General features: G+C 39.4%; 1 protein-coding gene across 3 annotated transcripts in view; it reads right to left on the bottom strand.

The window, feature by feature from the left end:
• MID1 (midline 1) overlaps window positions 1-22,060 on the bottom strand; it is a 227,406-nt gene that overhangs the window by 13,789 nt on the left and 191,557 nt on the right. For all 3 annotated transcript variants that reach the window (XM_044432296.1, XM_044432287.1, XM_044432277.1), the window contains exons 4-7: window positions 11,379-11,486; window positions 7,641-7,789; window positions 4,352-4,479; window positions 519-662 (exon numbers count right to left, since the gene is read on the bottom strand). In XM_044432296.1, coding sequence (XP_044288231.1) covers window positions 519-662; window positions 4,352-4,479; window positions 7,641-7,789; window positions 11,379-11,486 — 529 coding nt within the window. The remainder of the gene's footprint in view (window positions 1-518; window positions 663-4,351; window positions 4,480-7,640; window positions 7,790-11,378; window positions 11,487-22,060) is intronic.

The raw sequence follows: 22,060 nt of genomic DNA, 5'->3' as shown, positions 1-22,060 counted from the left end.
TATTATTTAAGGGTTTTTTTGGCACAACGCCTCTGTTAGTGGTCTTTTCCAGCTTTGCAATGATTTGGATATTTAATAGTTCATGATAACTACCACAATCTGTTTTGGCAGTGAGAATACAGTCTCTCCATTTCCTACTTTCTCCTACTTCTGATAACATAGCCTGTTTAATTTCTGTATTGGCCATCTGATGATTCCATGTGTACAGTTGTATGATCCATTTCCTGAACTAAGAATTTGTTTTAGTTTTGACCATTCTGCCTTGGATGACCCTGCCAAGAAACCGGCCTGAGAGACTCTGGGCTGCTAGTGGCATTTCTCTTGGCTTCTCTGGCACTATCAACACCTTGCCCATGTTGCAGCTGTCCATATTATGTACCTTATTCTCATGGCCTTAGATTTAAAGTGCACAATATAGAGCAGAAAAACATAAGAGCTCTATTTTTATTACTTTTTGATTTGTTGGGAAACCATTCACTAAAAGTCAAAATTAAGTACTTGGAAAAAGTGATACTTACTGACAACATTAGCTTGTCCAGTGAAGATGGTATATTGCAACTCATAGGAGACCACACTGAATTCATCATCCGAAGTCCAATGCACTGTGATGGTGTCATATGAAGCTGTACAAAGCTCTTCTCTAATGGTTGGAGGATTTGGAGCTGTGGAAAATTAGGAGCAACTTCTAACATTTGTCACATAATTCCCTTGAATTCCATTGATCCATTTTCTTGTCCCCACCTGCTTGCTGCAATCTCACTTGCATGAAATGAAAGCTGTCGACCATGAGACGTGAGACAGCAAATACACTAAAATGAGTTGTCTTTAACATAAATTAAAGCAAGTTTGTTGAAATGGATTAATTCACTGGGTAAAAATATTTTTTAAAACATTTCATTGAAGTTATACTTGAAACGAACTTTAGCTCCTATTTAGCCAGATCCACCATCCAGCCAGAGCACAGTCCATCCTCCCATGGGCACTACAACAAGTGGGACACCGTGGGCAGGAATGAGACTCCTCCCTTCCCTCCCTATCTCCAGCTGGCCCATGAATTCAAACAGAATTCTGCTTCCTCACATGTGACTTGCAGGCTGTGCATATCTTGCACAAAAATTATATGATTTTGCACAAAATTACATGATTTTGCATAATTACACATCTTGCAGAAAGAGTTACATACTTTGCATAATTTGCACTTGCCTTCTTGAGCATTTGTGGACTTGACCTCAGCTTGGCTGGCTTCTTATTGGTTTGTGGACCAATACAAAGGCCTCACCACTATGGATTGTGGAATTCACTTCACCAAAAGATCTATCAAGCCTATTCTCTGCCAGTTTATAAATATGACAGGTCCACAAGACCCTTTTATATTGACTGTATAATATAAACACCACTGTGGTGTTTTGTTTTTTGAGGGCCCAGGGTTGCTATTTTGGAGGACATGGTTTTAGTGTGGATGGTGGGTTTTTAAAAAAATGATGCTTTACTGATGATGATGATAAATAGCTTCCTATTGGCTGAGTGGGGACATAATTTACTTCCCAGAATGCCTTACAGATCATTCAGAATCATGGGAAGGGGAGAAGGCACGCAAAAGGGTACCCTAGCAGCCATTCATTTGAGTGTAATTTTCACACTGTTTCCTTTAAACCTGAGGGGAACTCGCTCTTCAGAAAACTCCCAATTCATCATTAATTGACTTTCATTGAAAGTAGTAGAGTAAGAAAATGTTATCCTCATACAGGAATACATCCCACTGGGAAACCCCGCCCCCCCCCCCCACACACACACAGAATAGAAGTATTATTAGTACATTTATATCCCACCTTTTTTCCCTGCAAGGAATCTAAGGTGGTTTACAAGATTTTCCTCCTCTCTATTTTACCCTCAGGACACATTGCTATTAAGTAGGTTAGGTTGAGAGTCTGTGACTGGCCCTAGGCAACTAGTGAGTTTCACGGCTGAGTAGGGACTAGAACCTGGATCTCCTGAGTCCCAGTCCAACACTCTAGCCACTAAACTGCACTAGTACCTTTATTAGAATTACCACTCCAGTACTGACCTGATTTATCCTTAATGTGTTTTAACAGTAAGAACAGGCAAGATGTTTTTCTTTCCTACTGTAATCAACAGAGCTCTCCAGTGTAGAGTCATCCCCAGTGTTTGTAAAACATGAGCACTTAATAGTGCAACACTATACAGATCTACTCCAAAATAAGTTCCTCTGAGTCCGGTAAGTCTTAGAATCATAAAATCATAGAACAGTAGAGTCAGAAGGGCCATCGAGTCCAACCCCGTGCTGTTGCAGGACACCATGTTACACCATCCCACTCAGATGGCTGGCAGTTTCTTTCTGAATATCTCTGGTGTGGGAGAGCCACCACCTCTCCACTGTTCCACTGTTGTATTGCTCTGACAGTGAGGAATGTCCAGCTAGAATCTGGGTTGTTGCAACTTGAATTGATTATTCCATGTCCTACACTCTGGCACCAGCAAGAAGAGATCTTGACCTTCCTCTTTATGACAGCCTTATGACCTGATAAGTGGATATAGGACTTTAATCTAAATTGAGTAAGGAAGGAAACTGGTAAAGTGAAAATAAAACTAATGTGTTATGTAATTTTGTTTTTGTAGAAGTGGGGGAGGAAATTAGAAGAAATCCTGATGAGTCTTAAGAGAATTCTAGCTCAGATCCCACTGTAAGTGATTATGTGTGTTAAAAGAAAACAAGCAAACAAGCAAGCAAACAACAAAGCAACTCATATGCCAGTACTGCTAAGTACCCATTATGAAGCCTATAAAGGCCACTGCCTAAAATACCAAACAGGACAGGAATAGAATTTGACTCATCCAGTTGGAGTGAGTTGAATGTTTATTGTCTAGATCAGGTGTCGGCAACCTGTGGCTCTGGAGCCGCACATGGCTCTTGAATCCCTTTGCTGCGGCTCCGTCGGTCAAAACATGCTGATCTGCAACTGAGGCTCCGAGTTACAAAATATCAATAGGTGATGATGAGGCATCCACTCAGGAAGGCTGTGCTAGCTGGTTAAGTAAATTGCTACATTCCTCTGCTATTGCGCAAGGAAAGAGTGGAACAAGCTTCCCTCTCATGTTACACGAAATGCTGCTGAAAAGATTCTCTTTGTCCAAATGTAATCTCCTTCCTCTGAATGTTAAAAGCTGCACTTGGGAGCTGTCACAATTCACATCACTTGACTGTTTATCTGCTAATCAGTCACTAAACACACTTATATCTGTGACCCGTGCCAATTTGCTGAGCTCCCCCCACCCCCCGCAGGCCAACCATGGATAAATTGAAGAAAAGTTTCTGCAGAAAACCAAACGTTTAATGGTATGTGGGTAGATTTATTTGCTTTTACTGCTAACAAACTTGTGGGGTTTGCTGTTTAATGCATGCAAGCCTTTAGCATTGACTTTGACTCTGCAGGAAGCTGTTCTCCTATTCAAAATATATGAAAGGAATCCTACTAGTTTATAATGTAAGATTAAAAATAACAGTTTTTAGTGACTGAACAAGAGCAGCAGCTAAATCATAATGAAGATATAGATCTACTTCCTTGTTTTAAGAAGATTCTTATAAAAATTCCAGCAACATTATTACACTGGGAGAGGGATGTTTGTTCAATATTTCACCAGACTATTATTTATATTTGTTGTATTGCAGAAACTCTACTTACTGTATGAAAATATCAATTAGTCCCTTTTTTATACAGGTTGACAGCTGACTGCACCCTCCAGTACATGTGATAAAAGGATGAGGGCACACAGAAGCAGACAGCATTTTTGGTTTGCTGCAGGTAGCATGTTTGGTTTGCTGCAGGTGGGTAATTTAAGTTCAGCTTTCAACCCAGCATCTTTTTTTTTGAAGTTCAAAATGTTTTTGTTGCATGAAATAAAAAATTGTTTTCTCTGTAGCAGTTAATTGATTTCATAAATGCAACACACTATAGTTTTTTTATACATAGCATAAAGGTAAAAAATGATATATGCAGTGTTATCTACATTTTAGATGTCAAAAGGGCCTTGCAGCTTTCGGTGCTTTCTTTTCTGTGGGAAACAGGTCCAAATGGCTCTTTGAGTGTTAAAGGTTGCTGACCCCTGGTATAGATCAACACTTCCAAGGCAAAGAAGAGCCAACCTGATTGTACCTTCTCAACTAATTTGCAAAGAGAACAAATAATGAACATAAAATGTATCCTTAAAATGTCACTCTCAAAGCAAAAGTGAATCCCCTTTCCCTCAGGAAGTTACTCATTAAATGTTGTCATATCCAATCCTGTTCTAGTTTAAAGTAGATTATGCCTACATATATATTTTAGTATCTTACCAGTAAGATAATCAAGGCATTCCAGTAGTTTCTTCTCTCTGGTAAAATCCAGGGCAAATGTGTCAAAAGTGTCATTGAGATTAATTTCAGGAATTAGAACCTGAGAGGATGCAGTTGCCATGGCGACTCTACAGTGGAAGGAAACAGGGCTTAATTTGAGCTTGGTTAGTCTTGGAAATAATATAGGACATATAATAAAGAAATTAGAAAATAAAAAAGTGCACTGGAGCATGTGCCGAATTCCTTTTCCACATCACTGAACGGCAACTCACACCTCCTTGATCATGTGGAACACAGGAAGCTGCCTAGAACCAGGTCAGACTATTTTATCAATGTAACCCTGGATTCTTTACTATGATTGGCAGCCGCTCTCAGGCTGACAGGTGGCGTTGGCGTTCTGTAACCTGCTGCTTCTTTTGAAACTGGAGAGGCTGGAAACTGAACCCAGGCCTTCTGTTTTCAAAGCAAGTGGTGTACCACTGAATTCTGGCCCGTCTTCGGTATGATCAAGTAGCACTGTTTGTTGGCTAGTCTGGAGACTCAGACCTTCTGGTTCCACATGTCTGGCTAGAACCTGAGGAGGCACTCTCCACAATGCACCCTTCTGCCACAGGTTCCACTGGCATGCTCTAAAAGCCTTTCTGTAAAACAGAGGAAGCAACCTCGATGCCTACTATGTCCAGCCATGTTTTCTGTGACTTAATGCACTAAGGGGAAAAGGATGGATATCTGAAGTCATTCACCGATTTCCAAGTAATTATTCATAGGTCCCCGCAGGACCTCCATGTACAGTCTGTATGAACGTTCTAGCCCTCAGTATCTTATTCTCTTAAGCAGGCTTACCGAGCACTTTATTGTGCCTCTAACACACTGCTTTGACTACAGTCCTTCTATGAAGTTTGCCCCACTTTCAGTCTGTCTCCCTCCTCTGCCAGCTTTGCATCTACCTCCTTTTCTCCTCCTTCTGTCACATGTCTGCTTCTGAATCTAGGACTTCCTTCAGCTGTAACTGGGCTTCCTTCATGCTAAATTTCCTAGTTTTCATTCCAGGGATTGAACATGGAGCCTACTGCAGGTGAAGCCTGTGATCCACCTTTATTTAATTTATTTATTTATTTATATTGTGATTTATATCCTGCCTTTTTCCTACAAAGGGCTCAAGGCAGCTTATATCATCTCTCTTCCTCCATCTTATCCCAACAACAACCCTGTGAGGTAGGTTGGGCTGAGAGTCTGTGACTGGCCCAAAGTCACCCAGTTGGCTCCATGGCTGAGCGGGGACTAGAACCCAGATCCTCTTGAGTCCCAGTCCCATGCTCTTCACCACTACACCACACTGGCTCTCACCATGGTCTTTAATTATGGTCTATCTCCAGTGAGATTAGGGGCATGTTTGAGTTGAGCAAGTCTATGAAGTCTTGAATCTCAGATCTTCTCACTTCCAAAAGCAAGTACAAAGAAAAAAGTTCATTTCTAGCAAAACAAGGCTGTCACTGCTTTCAGATTTCCTGTAGAACAGTTATCAGGAAGTAACACATCAATCAGTGTTGTTGCTTGTTTTTTACCCAAAAGCATTTAAATTAAGGTCAGAACTAGTTTGGTGAGCAATGCCTTCCTTGTTCATCATAGTATCTATTATGACACAATAATCTGAATGGGACTAATGTATTTGCTGTAGATGGGATTGTGATTTAATTCAAGCATTAAAGGTGCCAAGGTTAAAATTTGAAAACCATCAGGGGACTGCATACATCTCTGCCATACCATTCAGCAAAGCCCCTCTCAGAAGCAGCATGGTTTTACTTCTTGCAGAAAAGCATTAGACTGTCTTAACAGATGTTGTTCTGCATTTTTCCTTAACACGGCTAAGTAGCATGCCATTCCAGGTGTTGGTTCATGTATCTGTTTCTAAAAAGGTATAGAGTGATTCTACAGCTGAAAACAGTTACAACCTGCTAGGTGGAGCTGAACCCATCAGACTTTATTAACTGGGAGGAAAAACAAACACAGCACAAAGCCTTCTTGCTTTGTAGCTTTCATTTATTTGGGGGCAAGCAGGAGCCTGCTGGCATGAGAGCTTACAAAACAATAGCGTTTTTAACCTGGGATCTTCGAGACTTGACAATGCATGCCAGAACTGTAAGTATATTCTTATGTTTTGAGAAGATTCAGGATTGTATTCACATTCATTCATGCACAGAAAATAGGCTTCCTGTTGTACAGTAGGGAATAGTCAGTTTGGCAGTAACTACACACTTTCAATCAATCGCACTTTTTTCATTCACGATACATGCGAGATCAAAATGTTATGATTGCTCCAAAGGAGCACTTTCCCAAAGCCTGCAAACCTACAGCTTGAAACTCATGGGTAATGGTTGCCACCTCAGGTTTCTTACATGGAAAACCAAGTATGAATTATACATTTTCATGAAATGATCATTTCTTTTGGTCAGATAAATGCTGTATAATATACTGGCAACTATTCAAACGTATGTTAACAGTTAACTTTTCCAGGTCTAAAACATTTTATTTTCAAGCTAAGGCGGAGGTGCCCTGTTTCCCAAGGCATCATGCTGCCAACGTGCAGTGCCACAGCCAGGTTATCCTCATGTGGACATGCCACGTGTCACCATGCAGTTGGGGTGCACACAGCTACTAAGATAGCTGTGGTGCTTATACTTGCCAAAGAGGAAACAACTGGTTGGGATAAGAAGACCAACAACATCCAGCTCCAGTATAAACAGTCCAGCTGCATGACATTTGGCCATTATTAGAGCAGTACAGCATAAAGAACTGATGCTTACACTTTCTTGATTTCTTTTTCCATCCCTATCCCTTCCCACGCCATGTCTTCCAAGACCAGTCTTTCCCAATCCAGATAGTTTCAATTTCCAGGTTTGGTCGGTCATAGTTAGCATGGCCAATAGTTGGGAATACTGGATATTGCTTTCCAAATCATCTGGAAAACACCAAGATGGGGAAAGCTGTTCTAGACCGTAAGTGAGAGTGCAGGGAATGTCTTGTTCTTATTGACATGTGGTAAAGACATCCATTGTTTTAATAATCATTTCTATTACATATGTAAGTAACCATAGCCCAGTGGATTCTAACATCTTTTCAGAAGGTCATTTTGTTTCTGAATACCAGATGTTGGAGGCAAGCAACTGTGGAGAGTTCTGTACTAGAAGCTTCCCAGAAGCATTGGGCTGACCTCTGCTAGACTTAGGGTGGTTGTCTAGACGGACCGATGCAGCAGGTGAGCGTAGAATGTTCTTACTTATGACATTACCTTTCAGTTATGTTTTTAGCAGACTGCAAAAAGCGTGCATGATCGTTCTCTTTCAGAGATTGCTCAGCTTGTGAAATTAGAGAGGTAGAGCGCTCAATGCACTGTTTGCAATTCGCTATCTGCTGGGCCAGTTTCCGCAGTCTCACCACCTGGAGAGGAACAAAAATACAATAAAAAAAATTAGATCTATGAACTCCATAAATGTGCTTTTGCATTTTCACTTCTTCGTGGCCATAGGGTGCAAATAGGGCGCTAATGAGAACAGCTTAACTGGGAAGCAAGAGTCCTGTTTACACCTGCTTTACTCGGAGCCTATATTGTTCTAAGTAAAGCTTATTCTCCACACTGGGGAGATGCAAAATAAGCACAGCTGGTAGATATTCCTAGAGTGGTAAATGTCACTCCCCATCACTCTGCCCCTTGAAAAACAAAAGTCTATTGTGATTGCCAGTTTTCCCAAACTGATATTTTCAAAGCAGCTTGCAAAGTGTGTTACAGTTTTCCCTAAATGTCTTAACTTGTTTAGATGAAAAGTGATCTGAGAACAAAACCTGACTAAAAGGAGTAATCCATATTGTCTGACAATAAAATAAATGTTCACCCTTACAATCTTTCATTTTTGTTGCTTTGGGTTGGAATGAATCTAGCATGAATTATATGTCGTATAATGAGAAATGAGAGTGGGGAAAAAGAAGCCACTAATAAAATTTTCACTGTATGACAGTGAAGGGTCTCTGATGTTAAGAGGCTATATTTTAAAGTTTTCCTACTTACAGCCAACAGAAGATACTGTTTGCAGAAACTGCAGAGGAACCACTGTCTCCTCTCAGTACAGTGTCACTGGATCAACACCACTACATAGTACAAATAGGAAGTGGAAAGGAAGGAAATCTAATAACATTGTACCTAAGAAGGACATTAAGCTCCGATTACATATGAAAAAGCAGGAAATTGATAATTAGGTAGACTGGCAACCAGTTTGGAATTTTACAGTCAAGATAACAAAAACTTGCAGGGTTGCATTTATTAAGCAATAAACATTATATGTCATGACTCAGCTAGGAGACAATTAGTTTGAAATTATGTATCCTGAGCTCAAGGCCACTGAAAGCATGATAGTTTGGACAGCAAAGTCCATAGTCAGCCATTAATGTATTTCTCCTCATTTGCTTTAAAAGAAAGGATTAAGATCCAACCACATCACTTGCAGTGAAGGGGAAACAAATAGAAATGTCATTTCCACTGCAATCCTAAACTTGTTTGCTTATAAAAAGTGCTCAACTACAAGCATGTTAAATGTATGGGTGGGAGGCAGTAAACTATATATTTGTCCATCAAAACTGTAGTTTGAGCAACAGTATGTTTAAAATATGATGGTGCATTCATAATGATTAGCCCTAATGGGTTTCAGCAACCACACAGAAGTTTGCTCTAATTTTTCTCTTAAAAAATTCTGTTATGTATTCAACTAATGCCATCAGTTGAATACATAAGGCATTCACCTGAGCACTACAATATGAGTAGGTACATTCTACAGTGCAATTAGCATTGACATGTGTGTGTGCCAACTGTATTTTTTTCAGGTACAAAATAGAAGCAGAAACACTGGTAGAGTAAATGTAACAGGTCCTGTAAAGCAAAAAATAAAAATAAAAAAATGCGTATATCGTGTTTGTGGGCTTCCCAAAGAGATATGTTTGGCCACTGTGGAAACAACATGCTGGGCTACATAGACCTTTGGTCTGATCCAACATGGCCGTTATGTTCTTATAGTAACGTATGGCGTAATAGACAATTTGTTGGATTGAGACTCAGGAGACCAGGGATATAGTCTCCACTCAGGCATGAAACTCACTGGGTAACTTTGGATCAGTCACTGACTTTCAACCAACCTACCTCACAGGATTGTGATGAAAGAATGGGGATCCTTACAGGAAATAAAGTAAGATAAACATAGAATAAATATCAAATGTCTGATAATGCTTCCTGTCTCATTTCCTCCTGTTCTCCGCTGAATTATGCAGGCCTTTGATATTCTTTATTCATTTGTAGGAGAAATAACAGAATTTCCTGAAATTACCCAGGAAATTTCATGCAGGCTTTAAGTTGACCAAATGTAGCCCTAAAATTCTTTTTAGATTAGAAGATCCCAGCCCATTTGGGAACAACATTTTATGCCATGTGGATAACAATTTAATTTTTACTTCCCAATACACTGCCAAAGCAAGGTCTTATGTTACACTTTAAGATGAGAAAGCAAAGGGACCAAATGAAGGACTAAACCTAGAGATTTTGTAGTATGGCAAATCTGTTGCTTAAATATGTGGTCAAATTGCTAAAGCAGCTGGTGAAACACCTGCTTAATTTGCTGGAAAAATGTATGACACACATCGCTCTTCTTTGGAAAATGACTGTGCTTCTGTCATCAATAGAAAAGAAACTGACAGACTAAGTGTAAGCCTTGTTTGAGAAAGGAGTGTCTTGTTAAAGCATTTATTTCCCATAGCCCAACAGCAGAAAGCATTGAAAAGAATCACGTCTGTCAATAAAAATCTCCCATTTCCTTTAACACAAAGCTTGGAACTGAACAAGCTTTTCTGACTCAATGGAAAGTTTGCCATGAACTTTGGTGAAAGAATGTGAGTTCCCACTGCAATCATGTAACCAAGGAGATTATACAGAAGGTTGTCATATGAGATCCTGGAGGGAGCTGTATTTTGTTAATAGCGTAAAGAGGTTCAGGGCCTGTCAAACAACAACTTGGGGAACTGTGGTCTTCAAACATATTTAAGTCAGCTCTTGCCTACAGGGCTTTTTATTTTAAGTTAATTGGAATATCTTGACAGCTAAGTGAACCATTTAACCTGCCCTTGACTTTATTTCTTGTCAAAGCTTTTCCCACACAGGGAGAGTTTATGTTTGACTTCTTCAAGTTACTTTAGCGTTACAGATTGAATGGCTTGCAGTAAAACGCAACAAGAATCCTGGTCAAACTGATTTCACAGTTAGCTAGGTAACCAATTTAAATTTGAATGAATATATGAGCTTTACCTCGCACAATAGGTGGCCAACCAAAATAGCTGTACTACAGTTATTAAGAAATGGTGCTTAACTTGAATTCATGTTACATTATGACATTAAAATCCTTCATTGCATTCTTCTGTCTGCAGCTCATATGCTGTATTTTTCCTGTACTATCCTCAACCTGTTCCCAACCTTTGTTAATGGTTGCTCCAGGAAAGCTATCTTGTATAGATACCTTTAATAAATCATTAAAATAGCTGTACAATAAAAGATTCATTCAGATCACCATAATATGACTTAGCGATTCTTAAGTCAATTTTTGCCCTGGGCGAAGAACTTAAGATCTTAGTTCACACAAATATGTTTTTGTTAGTATGCTATTGTATTAGAAGCATCTGCCAAACACAGTCTTCTACCATAACTGAAAATACCATTGAAATAATAATACTGCAAAACAGAGAAATAAAAATAGCTTACAAGGTTATCAACCATATAGACTTTCGGTGGATTTTAAATGATGACTGAATGTTTGCTTAATGAGTGGTGGCAGCAGGCAGTACTTCCTTCTTCCCAATGTAATGGCTGTCAAGGAGCTTTCAAGGGCGTGTATGTATTTCATGGAACACTGAAGCAATACACGGAAGAATTTATGGAGCATAAACTATTTAGCAAGAATGCTAATCCATCTGAGAAGCTCTAAGGTAAAATTCTTACCTTCCCTTCCTTGATTTTGGTTCCAATCATCTGACGTCTTTGTTGGATTATTTCAATAAGCAGGTCACATTCTTCCATCAATTTGGTTTCTTGCCGCGATGCATTCACCTAAAGAGCAAATCAGAGTATTACGTCAAACATTGTCCCATTTTAATTTTACTTATGTTTCTAATGCTTTTGAATTTTTAAGAAAGGAACTATCTAAACATTGTATGCATTTGTCTCAAGAAATAACCATGGACAAAAATATGGGCGATATTCAACATTCTTCCACTGTTCTGTTTCTGTACCCTTTGAAGGAAAGAAAGGAAGAAAGAAAGAATTGTGCAAGGTGCCCCAACATTCTGAATCAGATTTTCAAAGGGGAATGCACAGGAAGCTACAGCTAGAAGGGGAATACTCTGCTGACAGTTGCCATTTCATTGTTTGATAGGCCCAACTCTATTTCTTCCAATGATATAGCTATTAGCAACCTGACGATATGTGAAATGACTCACTGCACAGACAAGGTTCTATTATGTTTAATTTCTTGGCCGCTTTGGCTACTGAATCACACAAACAGCTCATCTGAGTATGATCATTATAGGGCCAAAAGAGTGCCATTCATGTGGCGGAGGGATGGATCTGAGAGTTTTGTAGAAGTTTATAGAAGTACAAAAGATTTTTTGAAGACACTGGCATTCCCAACAGCCCAACGAAGCCTGAATGTACTCAGCTGCTATGGAATGCCGAAATTCAGGGACAGAGAGCAGCTGGAATGGCTCTGAGGCTCCTCGGAGATAGGCCTAGCCACCTGACTGCTGCAATCCTGAGCGGAAGCATTCCACACAGAGACCTTTTGCTGCAGGTACCACTGGCATGGAAAAGGCTTCCTATGAAACAGGAAACAAGGTTGATGTGAGCCATGCCTGACAGAGATTTCTGTGATTCCAGTGCCTTAACAATGTGTTACCACACCCACATGCAGCATCACTAGGAAGCCACAACTGTTCATTGATTTGCAATCGATTACTCCTTCCAAGTGGAGTTTCTCTGTACTTTCTAGCCCTCGGTACTTTCATTCTCTAAATGTACTTGTCACTCTATTCTGCCTAAAGCACACTGCTTCTTTTCACCATACTCCTGTGAGGGTTGACCTACTTTCACCTTGGTGCCTTTCCCCACCCAACTGTCTCTTTTCCTTCTCTTTCTGCCATATGTCTGCTTCTGAGTTCTGACTCTCTCCCTTCAGCTGTTACAGCTTCTGGAATTCTTTCCTGCTAAGCTTTCTAGACTTCAGCTGTTCCAGCAGCCCAGCAGCCCCTCTCTGCTAACTCCCCCTCCCCAGAAAAACACACTAAAATTTCATTTCCTTCCAAGTGCACTCAGTGTTTGTCAGCAGTCTGACAACTGACAGCTTCCCACTAAAGGAGCTAAATAATTCCATGTCAGTACAAGTCAGCTACTGAGAAGGAAAAAGATCATTTTGTTATAGTGAAACCCTAAAATATGTCTTAATATTTTTCTTAATATTTTAGAAAGCTCACAAAATGTCACATTATTCTGAAATTTACTGGTAGATTTCAAGGACCAATTTGGGCTAAAAGTCAGAGATTCTTACTACAAACATACATACATACATCTCCTGCTGTCCTATAAAGCATAGAATTAGATTTTAAATATCAACACAAATACATTAAAACACATCAGTGTCTACTGGCTGCATGATCTGCAACTCACATATTTTCAGGGTTCCATTTTGACAATACAGGAAGTCCCCTCCATGTAAACCTTCAAGTTGCGCACTTTCAAAGATGCAAATGTGCTTTTGGGTACTTTTACTGTAATAACTGAGAGAGGCGAGTCCAGCAAAGTATAACACAGGTTGCAACACCTAACGGTAATGCCATATAAGGAAGAATCCATCAGATGAACAGCATGGGTGCACTTCCGCCACACTGCCACATGCTCAGAAGTAAGATTTCCAGAAGTCCTTCAGCGATGTCAACAGGAGTCCTCCAGTGTTGTTATAAACCTATTACAGTTTATATAGCTGGCTGTGTTAGTTGGGTACCCAGGCTAACTCTGCTGGACTTACGAACACGCTCTCAGTACAGAACTCATTCATATGTAGGGGACTTTCTGTACTAGGTAAGTCATGCTTATGAGCACTGTTTGCAACTTAACACGAACCTTTGGAAAACGTAAGCTCCGGGGCTGCAAGTTTCACTTTAGTATAACCAGAAGTTGTTCAGTTAAGTATTTTGATACACTGTTACGGCTGCAGTTCTATATGCATATATACTCAGTGAGATTTAGTTTTAAGTAGACAAGTATAAGTTTGTATGTAAATGAATATTTGCAAACTTTTTTTCAAAATGAGATAGCCAATCTAAAAGCTAGATTTGTAAAAGCAGAAAGATAAGCAAACATTTTCATGGTAAACTACCTTGGAACTACAGGATTTAATACATCTGATAGGATAGGAACTTAACAACAACAGCAACAACAACAACAATCGTAACTGGGATAGAATGAAAGACTGACAGTGATTTTTTTTCAGATACACCAGAAATTCAGTTTCTGAATTACAACTGGGGCCTGAGATGGTGCTGATTACGCTGTCTCCATCTTTAGTCAGGAAATGTAAGAATCAGAAAATAATTTGCAATTAAATCTCCAATCATAAGTTGACTTACCAGGAACTAAGCAATACCAAAGTCAGTCAGACTTACTTTTGGATAGATATACATAATGTTGTGTAAAAAGATTTTCACTGTCAGGCTTGCATATAGTTCCTTCAAACAACTAATGTGTTTTCTTCTTGAAGGCCCTATTTATGTCTTCATGAGAGGCAGCCTGGTCATTTGCTGTTTCTTCCAACACTATCTGCCTGGCCTTATCCTCAAAGGAGTCAGAGACCATTTTTATTCCAGCATCTCAACAGATGTCTGCATTTTGATCTGACACAAGCAAACTACTGTTTCTTTCAAAGCTGACCCTGCTCTGCTGGGCGGTGCCGACTACCTTCCATTACACCAGAGACGTTGGATGCTTTCGCCTGAGTTCACACTGACTGCTGCTAATTTTTCTATATTTATAAACCCTAAATATAGCCTATCTTTCACTTCAAAGGTAGCATGATATTATTTCTGGGTGCCACAAGATAAGTACAGAAACCATTGTGTAGAAATTATAGTTATAGCAATGTACCACAAATTGGCAATAGTTTTTATCCCAACTATCTTTTACCAAAGGCAAACTTCTTCTGGATGTTTTGCTATTCCAGGTGGTCACTGAATCTACAATATGGTGGACAAGGCTCAGAGGAACAAGAGCTTTCCACAGCAGAGATTACATTGTAAGCATGAATAATAGAGTTCCAAGCAGCTAGGCAGTAGGCATCACAAAGGACAGGAGAGGCAGAACTTGCAGGACCAAGGACAGCTCTTCAATATCAAAGATATTGCTCCAACAATAGGCAGTAGTTATTCATAGAAATAGAAACAGAGTGAGTCAGAAGGCATCTCCTGGGCATCTAGTCTGATCCCCGGCTCCAGCCAGCTCCACTCATGATGTGCTTACCATGTCCATGTCCAACCTATCCTTGAACACCCTCACCAATGGGGCTGCAACCACCTCCAGTGAAAGCCCATTCCATACCCTTGGGGTCCTAATTGTCAGGAAGTACTTCCTGTCATCCAAATTGAACCTTGGTTCCCTGAGCTTGGCTCTGTTAGAACGCGACCTGCCCTCCTCTGCAGGAAAGAATGGGTCTCTACCCACCTTCGTATTCAAAGCCTGGCAAAAGTCTCAGTGTTCTTATTCTGCTATGAGTTCCAATTATGTCCTGTTCTGGTGTTGGCTCTGGCACTTTCTGAGAGATGGAGTTACTTGGGCAGGATTCTCCCAGTGGAACTCCCTCCTTAAATATGCCCATCATTTCTTCCTATTGTCACTACATATTTGCTTTCTCTCAGTCTGGTCCCAATCAAGATGGAGATTAATAATAATACTGTTTTAGTAGCGCATGTGAGCAGGCAGCTGAAACAAAGAAGAATACCATGCTGAAGAAGCTCTAGTGATTGGAAGTGGGGTGTTTTCTAGGACAGGTGCCAGAAATGCATGTCACAATATTTTCTTGCCCTCTGTTTTGCCAAAAGGAAGCCTACAGAGAAACAGAGACCTTTTCCTCAGGAAGCTCTGATATTTGTCTACTTCTAGTCAGTGTTTTGCCTAGAATTGAGATACCATTGAAACAGGCAGACCCCTCCTTGAAGCCCCTATTTGAAGTCAAGTTCAGAAAAGTAATAAGCTGTAATTTCCAATTGTTATTTTCTCACGTTATGGTATATGGGAAGAATAAATAAGTACAGAAAGGCCTATTCCAAAAAGTTAGGTAATCACCCATGAATTTGAATTTAAGATGATCTACTATTTGGATTAGGGATTAGACTGATATCACTGAAATATCAGCCTCCCACAGCTGTTTGTTTAACAAATAATATATGTCTGAAGGAAGAAATCATCTTTACATTCAAAAATGTTAGTTTGTTTGCTGCTAGATGTGTTGAAATATACATTACTTTTATTCCATTCTACTGAATCCACAGTATTTTATGCCTCCATAAACAAAATCTGAAAGACTGGAGTAATTTGGCAAAAATGCTTCAGAAACACAATGGGGAAAATATTTCTTCCTAGGTCTGTTGTAGAACCTGCCCTTGATATTTCTACAGAAAAGCTAGAGTCTTGCTTTCCCTTCCAGCAATCTAATTGCAGCTACACAGAGTTTCTTAATCTGTCTAAATGATGGGGGTTCTACAATGGAAAATTGGGCTCTCAGTGAAGTGTGGACTCCTCGATTGCAATTTCTGCCTATATATTCTGAGAGCAGATTCTCCTATGCTTCTGATTCTGGTATGTATAATATCTGTGTAAAGTGGAACCAGGGGGCAAATAAGGGTTAAAACAGTCTTTTCCTCCTGCCTTCCAAGTTCTTTATTCAACCTGAAGTCATCTGCAGTTACTTTACCTGAAAGGCTTCAGAAGAAAAGAATCACTGAGCTGCATAATAGCCTTTGTATGTAAATGTTCATTTCTGTTGCATTTACAAATGTGTGAGTATACACATAATACACAATACATTATATAATCTATATTATAATAAAATGTCTTCTATGAGGACCACCAAATGGTTTCTTGTACTGAAACCAAATAAATGACACTTTGCATAATTAATCATACCAGAGTATAGCAACACACCATATGCTATCCTTTCTCTCATTATGAACTGAAAATATAAATGTTCTGAACTGCTTCTTAAGGACTTTGGCATTGCGTAATGAGCTCACTAATTACCATCACATTGGCATGAGCTCTATTTCCTTCAAGTCATGTTCTTTTGCTTCTTTTACCATAGATTAAAAACACACACAACCACCACCTCAATTATGCCTGCAACTAAAGGGCAGGAGGCAAGACAAATGAATGCTAATAATTTATAATAAAATTCACAGGGAAAACAAAGGGAGGGAAATGAAAGGGAAGAAAATTTCATTTCTTAGCTTTTGCACTAGTTGCAGTTTTTGAATTGTCTTCAAAGAAGGCCCCATGTAGAGTGTATATAAATATGAGGTAATTAAGGCATGGGTCACTTGCTTTTCCCAGGAAGAGTTACAGCTAACACCCTGTCCGCCACTACCACCTGATCATCCAGCTACTGTGCTGGATTGAAGAGCACCCCTAAGCTACACTCTAAACCCTCAATGAGCAGGGCCACCCCATTTAGAACAGGTTGTTCTTCCAGTCTCTTAGTACTGACTTGTCTAGAGGGAGTCTCAGTTTTTTCAACTGATGTCCAATCAATGAACCCACATACTCTTAGGACTTTCAAAGGAGATCAGCATAGTAATGAGACCAAAACTGGATGACCTCTTGCCTTTATGTAGATGCTAAAGAGGCTGGAAGACAAAACAGAACCCCGGGGTGTTCTTATACAACTGCCATCAAGGAGAACACTCAGCCAGTACAGACTGAAAACACTGATACACTGAAAGCAGCAGCAGCACAAATAGGAGACAAAGCTATTTCATAAAGGAAGCCATAGTCTCCTCTTTTGAATACACATTAGTGACTTCTACAACCCAAGTCTACCCCTTCTGGTAACTTTTCTAAGCTAGAATGGACATGGGTCTAAAGAGCATATGTTTGCCTTCATCTTATAAAGTAAGCTGTCCAGCTTCTCAGGCTGAAGTAACTAAAATTGAGATGATATTCTGTGTGGAGACTAAGTTTGAGCCATTGTGAGTGATTTGATCAGCAATATGCATAGCAAACTTGTCATAAATAGCTGCAGGTGCTCCACACCATTTTGAGAAACAAATGTTAATAGTCCATTGACCACTGCAAATAAATCTGCTGGACAAGACTGTCCACAATGGAAGCAGAAGAAAAAAAATCTATATTTCTACAGTACAGATCCTAGAGATACCCTATAACCCATGTTCAATTGGATTTGAACTGTGTCTTTCTTTGCCATTACTCTACTTGCCTGTCCACACACTTTCATTGCCTTAAACTCAGAAAACCATGGCACTCAAGAGAATGCTTAGGAGCAATAGCATCCACAATTACCCTCCCTCAATTATGTTCTTTGCATTCTTTCTCTATCCTTTGCTCTTCTAGTAGAAATTTACATTTGTTCATAATTGTTATTTTAACAAACTCTAGCTAGTGAAAACAGTACAACATTCACTTTCTGTATTTTTGTTTTGTTCTAAAGGGAAATCAAAAAGCATACAATTTTAAGTCCCAGTAGGCAAAATTCCAGTTAATTTCCCTTTTATGTACTCTTCAGCAGAGTGTTCCCAAAGAACCTCCAAAGCAAAATTCTATACTCCAATTTATACACATCAAGAGCCACATAATAAAAAGAGATTATTAGTCTTATGTTCTAACCAACCAGGTCAATTATCAGGATTATCATCAAAACCTTCCTGTTACCTGCTGCCCTTTTGGCTTCTCAACTTGCCTGCAACTGGATTGAGCTATTCCCAAATTTCAGTTCGTGAATGAAAAAGTAAAGGAACTGGCACTGTGCCACATAATGAGAACACAGCATGCATTATTTTTATTGCAATGAACAAAGCCTTCTTATTGTTTAATTCAGTCTATTGGATAGCACCCTGCCAGCATAGTTCTAATTTTTGCTAAACCACAAACAAGAAATTTTCTAAGCCCATTTCATGGAAAACAGAAGGGAGACATACTTAGTTGTGAAATTAAAAGAACTCTTTGTTGAAGTAACTGAAATCTTTTTTAAAGTATTGGCATTATTGGTAACGAAATCCTATTTTTCTAAACCCTTTCCATCTCTATTTCACTCTCAAATTCCAATTTTCTTCTGCGACTTTTGACTGGCAGATGATAAAGGGAACCTTGAGGTGCCTCTAACTGGCACAATGCTTCTTGATACTGTTATGTTATCCATGTCTGAAAATTTGGCTATGTAGGTTATCCCGACCTTGTGAAGGGCAGCTTTATCAAAGTAGTTTGTTTTTTTTTTTAATTTGTTTTTATGGGTTTATACAACAATATTATAAAATAAACAACTTTTGACCTAGACCTTGTATACGGAATCTAGTATGAAGCAATGTGGAGAAAAAAATATAACTGAGTTGAAAGAGTGTTTCCATTAAAAGCAGAAAATAACTGGACTAGCTGAGTTAAAGAAATATATAAAAAGTCTTTTCTGCTCTGCATATCTAAGAATGATCCTCAATGGGAGAAAAAACAACAACATTTTGTATGAGCATTCACAATTTTTCTTTTAAATTAGTATGAGAAAACACTGGCTAAAATACAGGCATTTGAATCTTCTACAGGAAAACATGTTCCCACCCACTCCCTCTCCGCTAATTGTTCCAGATTTTTCCACAGCTGTTTTCTGATTACTTCGCTGTGCAACAGACTGAAATAACTTCATTCTATTGACTAAATAATACATGCTTTTCATAAATTTAAACACATTTAAAAACATCCCCCAGTGCTCTCTCACACACAAAATAGGGTTCCATAATGAAAAGGAGGCAGAATTCACATTCCTAACATTCCTTGGCAAATTATAAGGGGGGTAGCTACATTCACAACAACAATGTGGGATGTGATCTATTTCTCGCCAAAAATGAGTTCGCCTGAATAGTTGCTGCCGGCCTAGAAAGTCAGCAGATGGATAAGGGAGCAATCTTATGCTACTTTAACAGAAAAATAGCTAGGGCTTCCAGCATGGCCCAGGCAACTATGCTGAGCTATGGCTAGCCATGCTGACTGTGGCATGCTGGGACTTTTAGCCCTTTTTATCTTTAAACCATGCCTTAAGAGATTTCTTTAAACCAAGGGAAGTTTTGGGTAGAACTACATGCTGCAACTGCCCAGAGTCTATGTGAATGGGGTGGTATATAAATATTAAGATAAATAAATGTTCTCATTAAATCTCTTAATCCAAAGATGTATTTGTTGATTTATTATATTTGTATTTCACCTTTTCCTTTCAAGATGGCTTACAGAATTCCCCTCCTGCTGCTTTCAGTCTTAACACCAGAACAACAACCTTCTGGGGTAGGTTGAAAGTCTGTGGCTGGCCCAAAGTCACCCAGTTGGCTCCATGGCTGAGCGGGGACTAGAAACCAGAGTCGCAGGTCCACATTCATAACTGCTACACCACACTGGCTTGGTACAGGACCACTGCTCTGGATGCCCACTCATGAAGCATTTTCCCACCCACCAGTAGTGGGCAATGATGTATAGCATTCTGATGGCAGGTAGAACAGTCACAAGGGCTGTATCTTACTTTTTGTATCAGAGGCATTATGCCGCTATAGATATGCTCTGGGGAACTAGTGCAGATGCAGCTTTCTTGCACCCATGCCCTGCCTTGGGCCACAGTGCGAAAAGAATTCTGCACTAGACATAAGTCTTGGGTTGATCCTGCATGGCTCCTCTTGTGTGATTCTAGATTTAATCCAAAGCAAACCTGTTCAGTGTTAGCAAATAACTTTTCAGATTTGCCTGTAGGTATTGAATAAATTTGTGAATGGGGAATATTGTGTGGATTGTGGGAGATGTGTGCATTCAGTGCCTGGAAGGGAGAGGCTATGCTTATATAGCTGTAAATGCACAAGTGCTCCACACGGCTAGGAATCCTGATAGTGCCATGGGTATGCATGTATATATGTATTTTTAGCTCTATCCCACCTTTTCCCTGGAAGGAACCCATGGTAGTGTATATACCCCTCCTGCTCTCAGTTTGTTCTTCTGTGAAGTAGGTTATGATGGGAGTAAGTAACCGGTCCAAAGACATACAGTAAGTTTCATGGCTAAGTGGGGAAGAGAACTGGATCTCCTGAGTTCCAGTTCAAGCCTAACCCTAACCACTATGTCACATTGTCTCCTTTATAAACCGAGCTACCCCCCTTCTTTCCCCAGCTTCCTCTGGGGGCAAAGCTAGCAGGTACAGAGCTAGCTTGCTTTCCCTCCATACATTTAGGCAATGCATGGCAATGTTGTGTGGAAAGTACTAGAGAATCTTTTCATGAGTAATTTTTTCCTATAAATCAGTACGACTGTATCTGGATTTGTCTCAGCCATGGGTTCCTGATTTAGGGCTGCATTAAAGGTCATGAATACATTGCCCCTAGCATATAGGATCTAGGCAGACTGTAGCACAGGATCCATTCCTGGATCATTAACTATGTCCTGCCAATGCAATTTGTCTGCTCCCCTTTCCTGCATCCAGTTATGTTTGGGGATGCCACAATTACCTTTGGGGATGCCTAAGTCACCTGGCCCAATCACCTCTGGAGTTCTACATGCTTTAAATGAGGAACTCTGCCTTAATGCAAACTAAAATCTTTATGCTTAAGATAAATGTGAAACTAGGGACAACTATCCAGATGTGGCAACTGTTGCTAGTTTGGTGCTTATGCACATAAATGGCATACATTTAAGCACATAAGTGACATTAAAGTGACTTTTTAAAAAATCATCTTAATATTATATCATTTTAGCATTCAGGTTTTTTAAAAAATGAATGTTTGATAAGTAAAAATGGTTGAAACATCACTTGCAAAAATGGTCAAGGGATTCTTTCCTCTTAGTAGCACTTAAATAAGGTGAATGTAACTTTCCCATTGCAATTTTATGGGGAATGAGATGAAGTGATATATGAACTATGCAGCTGTTGTTCCTTGGCAATGGTGAACAATCTATAAACTTAAGATCAAAGGAAAATTACACATCTGCTTACAGTATGGCAGCTGAATCTTTACAACGGAAGAATTACTGGTCTGATATAAAATTAAAAAGGGAGGTTCTTTATCTGTAGGTTATAAAAGATAAAAAAATTAATCCAATGAGGTGAAAAATATATGATAAAAACCATACTCCCTCCAGAAAGTATAAGCTGCAAATGGATGCAATCCAGGCAAGAGACAAACACTTTAAAGTTGCATAGATATCACTGATACCTATAGAAGTAGTTTATACAGGCAAATTAATTTTTAATTTTAATGCACCATTATATATGCTAAAAAGCCATCAAGGCTGTGTTTAATAGAAGTTCTATGCATAGTCCAGGAATAATATGACCTCTAATTAATTTAGTACTATGGAGGGTACAATATCTAATTAACCACAGTTTCCCA

Source organism: Varanus komodoensis, unplaced genomic scaffold (assembly GCF_004798865.1).
Source record: "Varanus komodoensis strain SLA01 unplaced genomic scaffold, ASM479886v1 scaffold1, whole genome shotgun sequence".
NCBI classification, from domain to species: domain Eukaryota; kingdom Metazoa; phylum Chordata; class Lepidosauria; order Squamata; family Varanidae; genus Varanus; species Varanus komodoensis.
The sequence above is the reverse complement of the archived record's forward strand: the minus strand, read 5'-3'. Positions and strand labels throughout refer to the sequence as shown.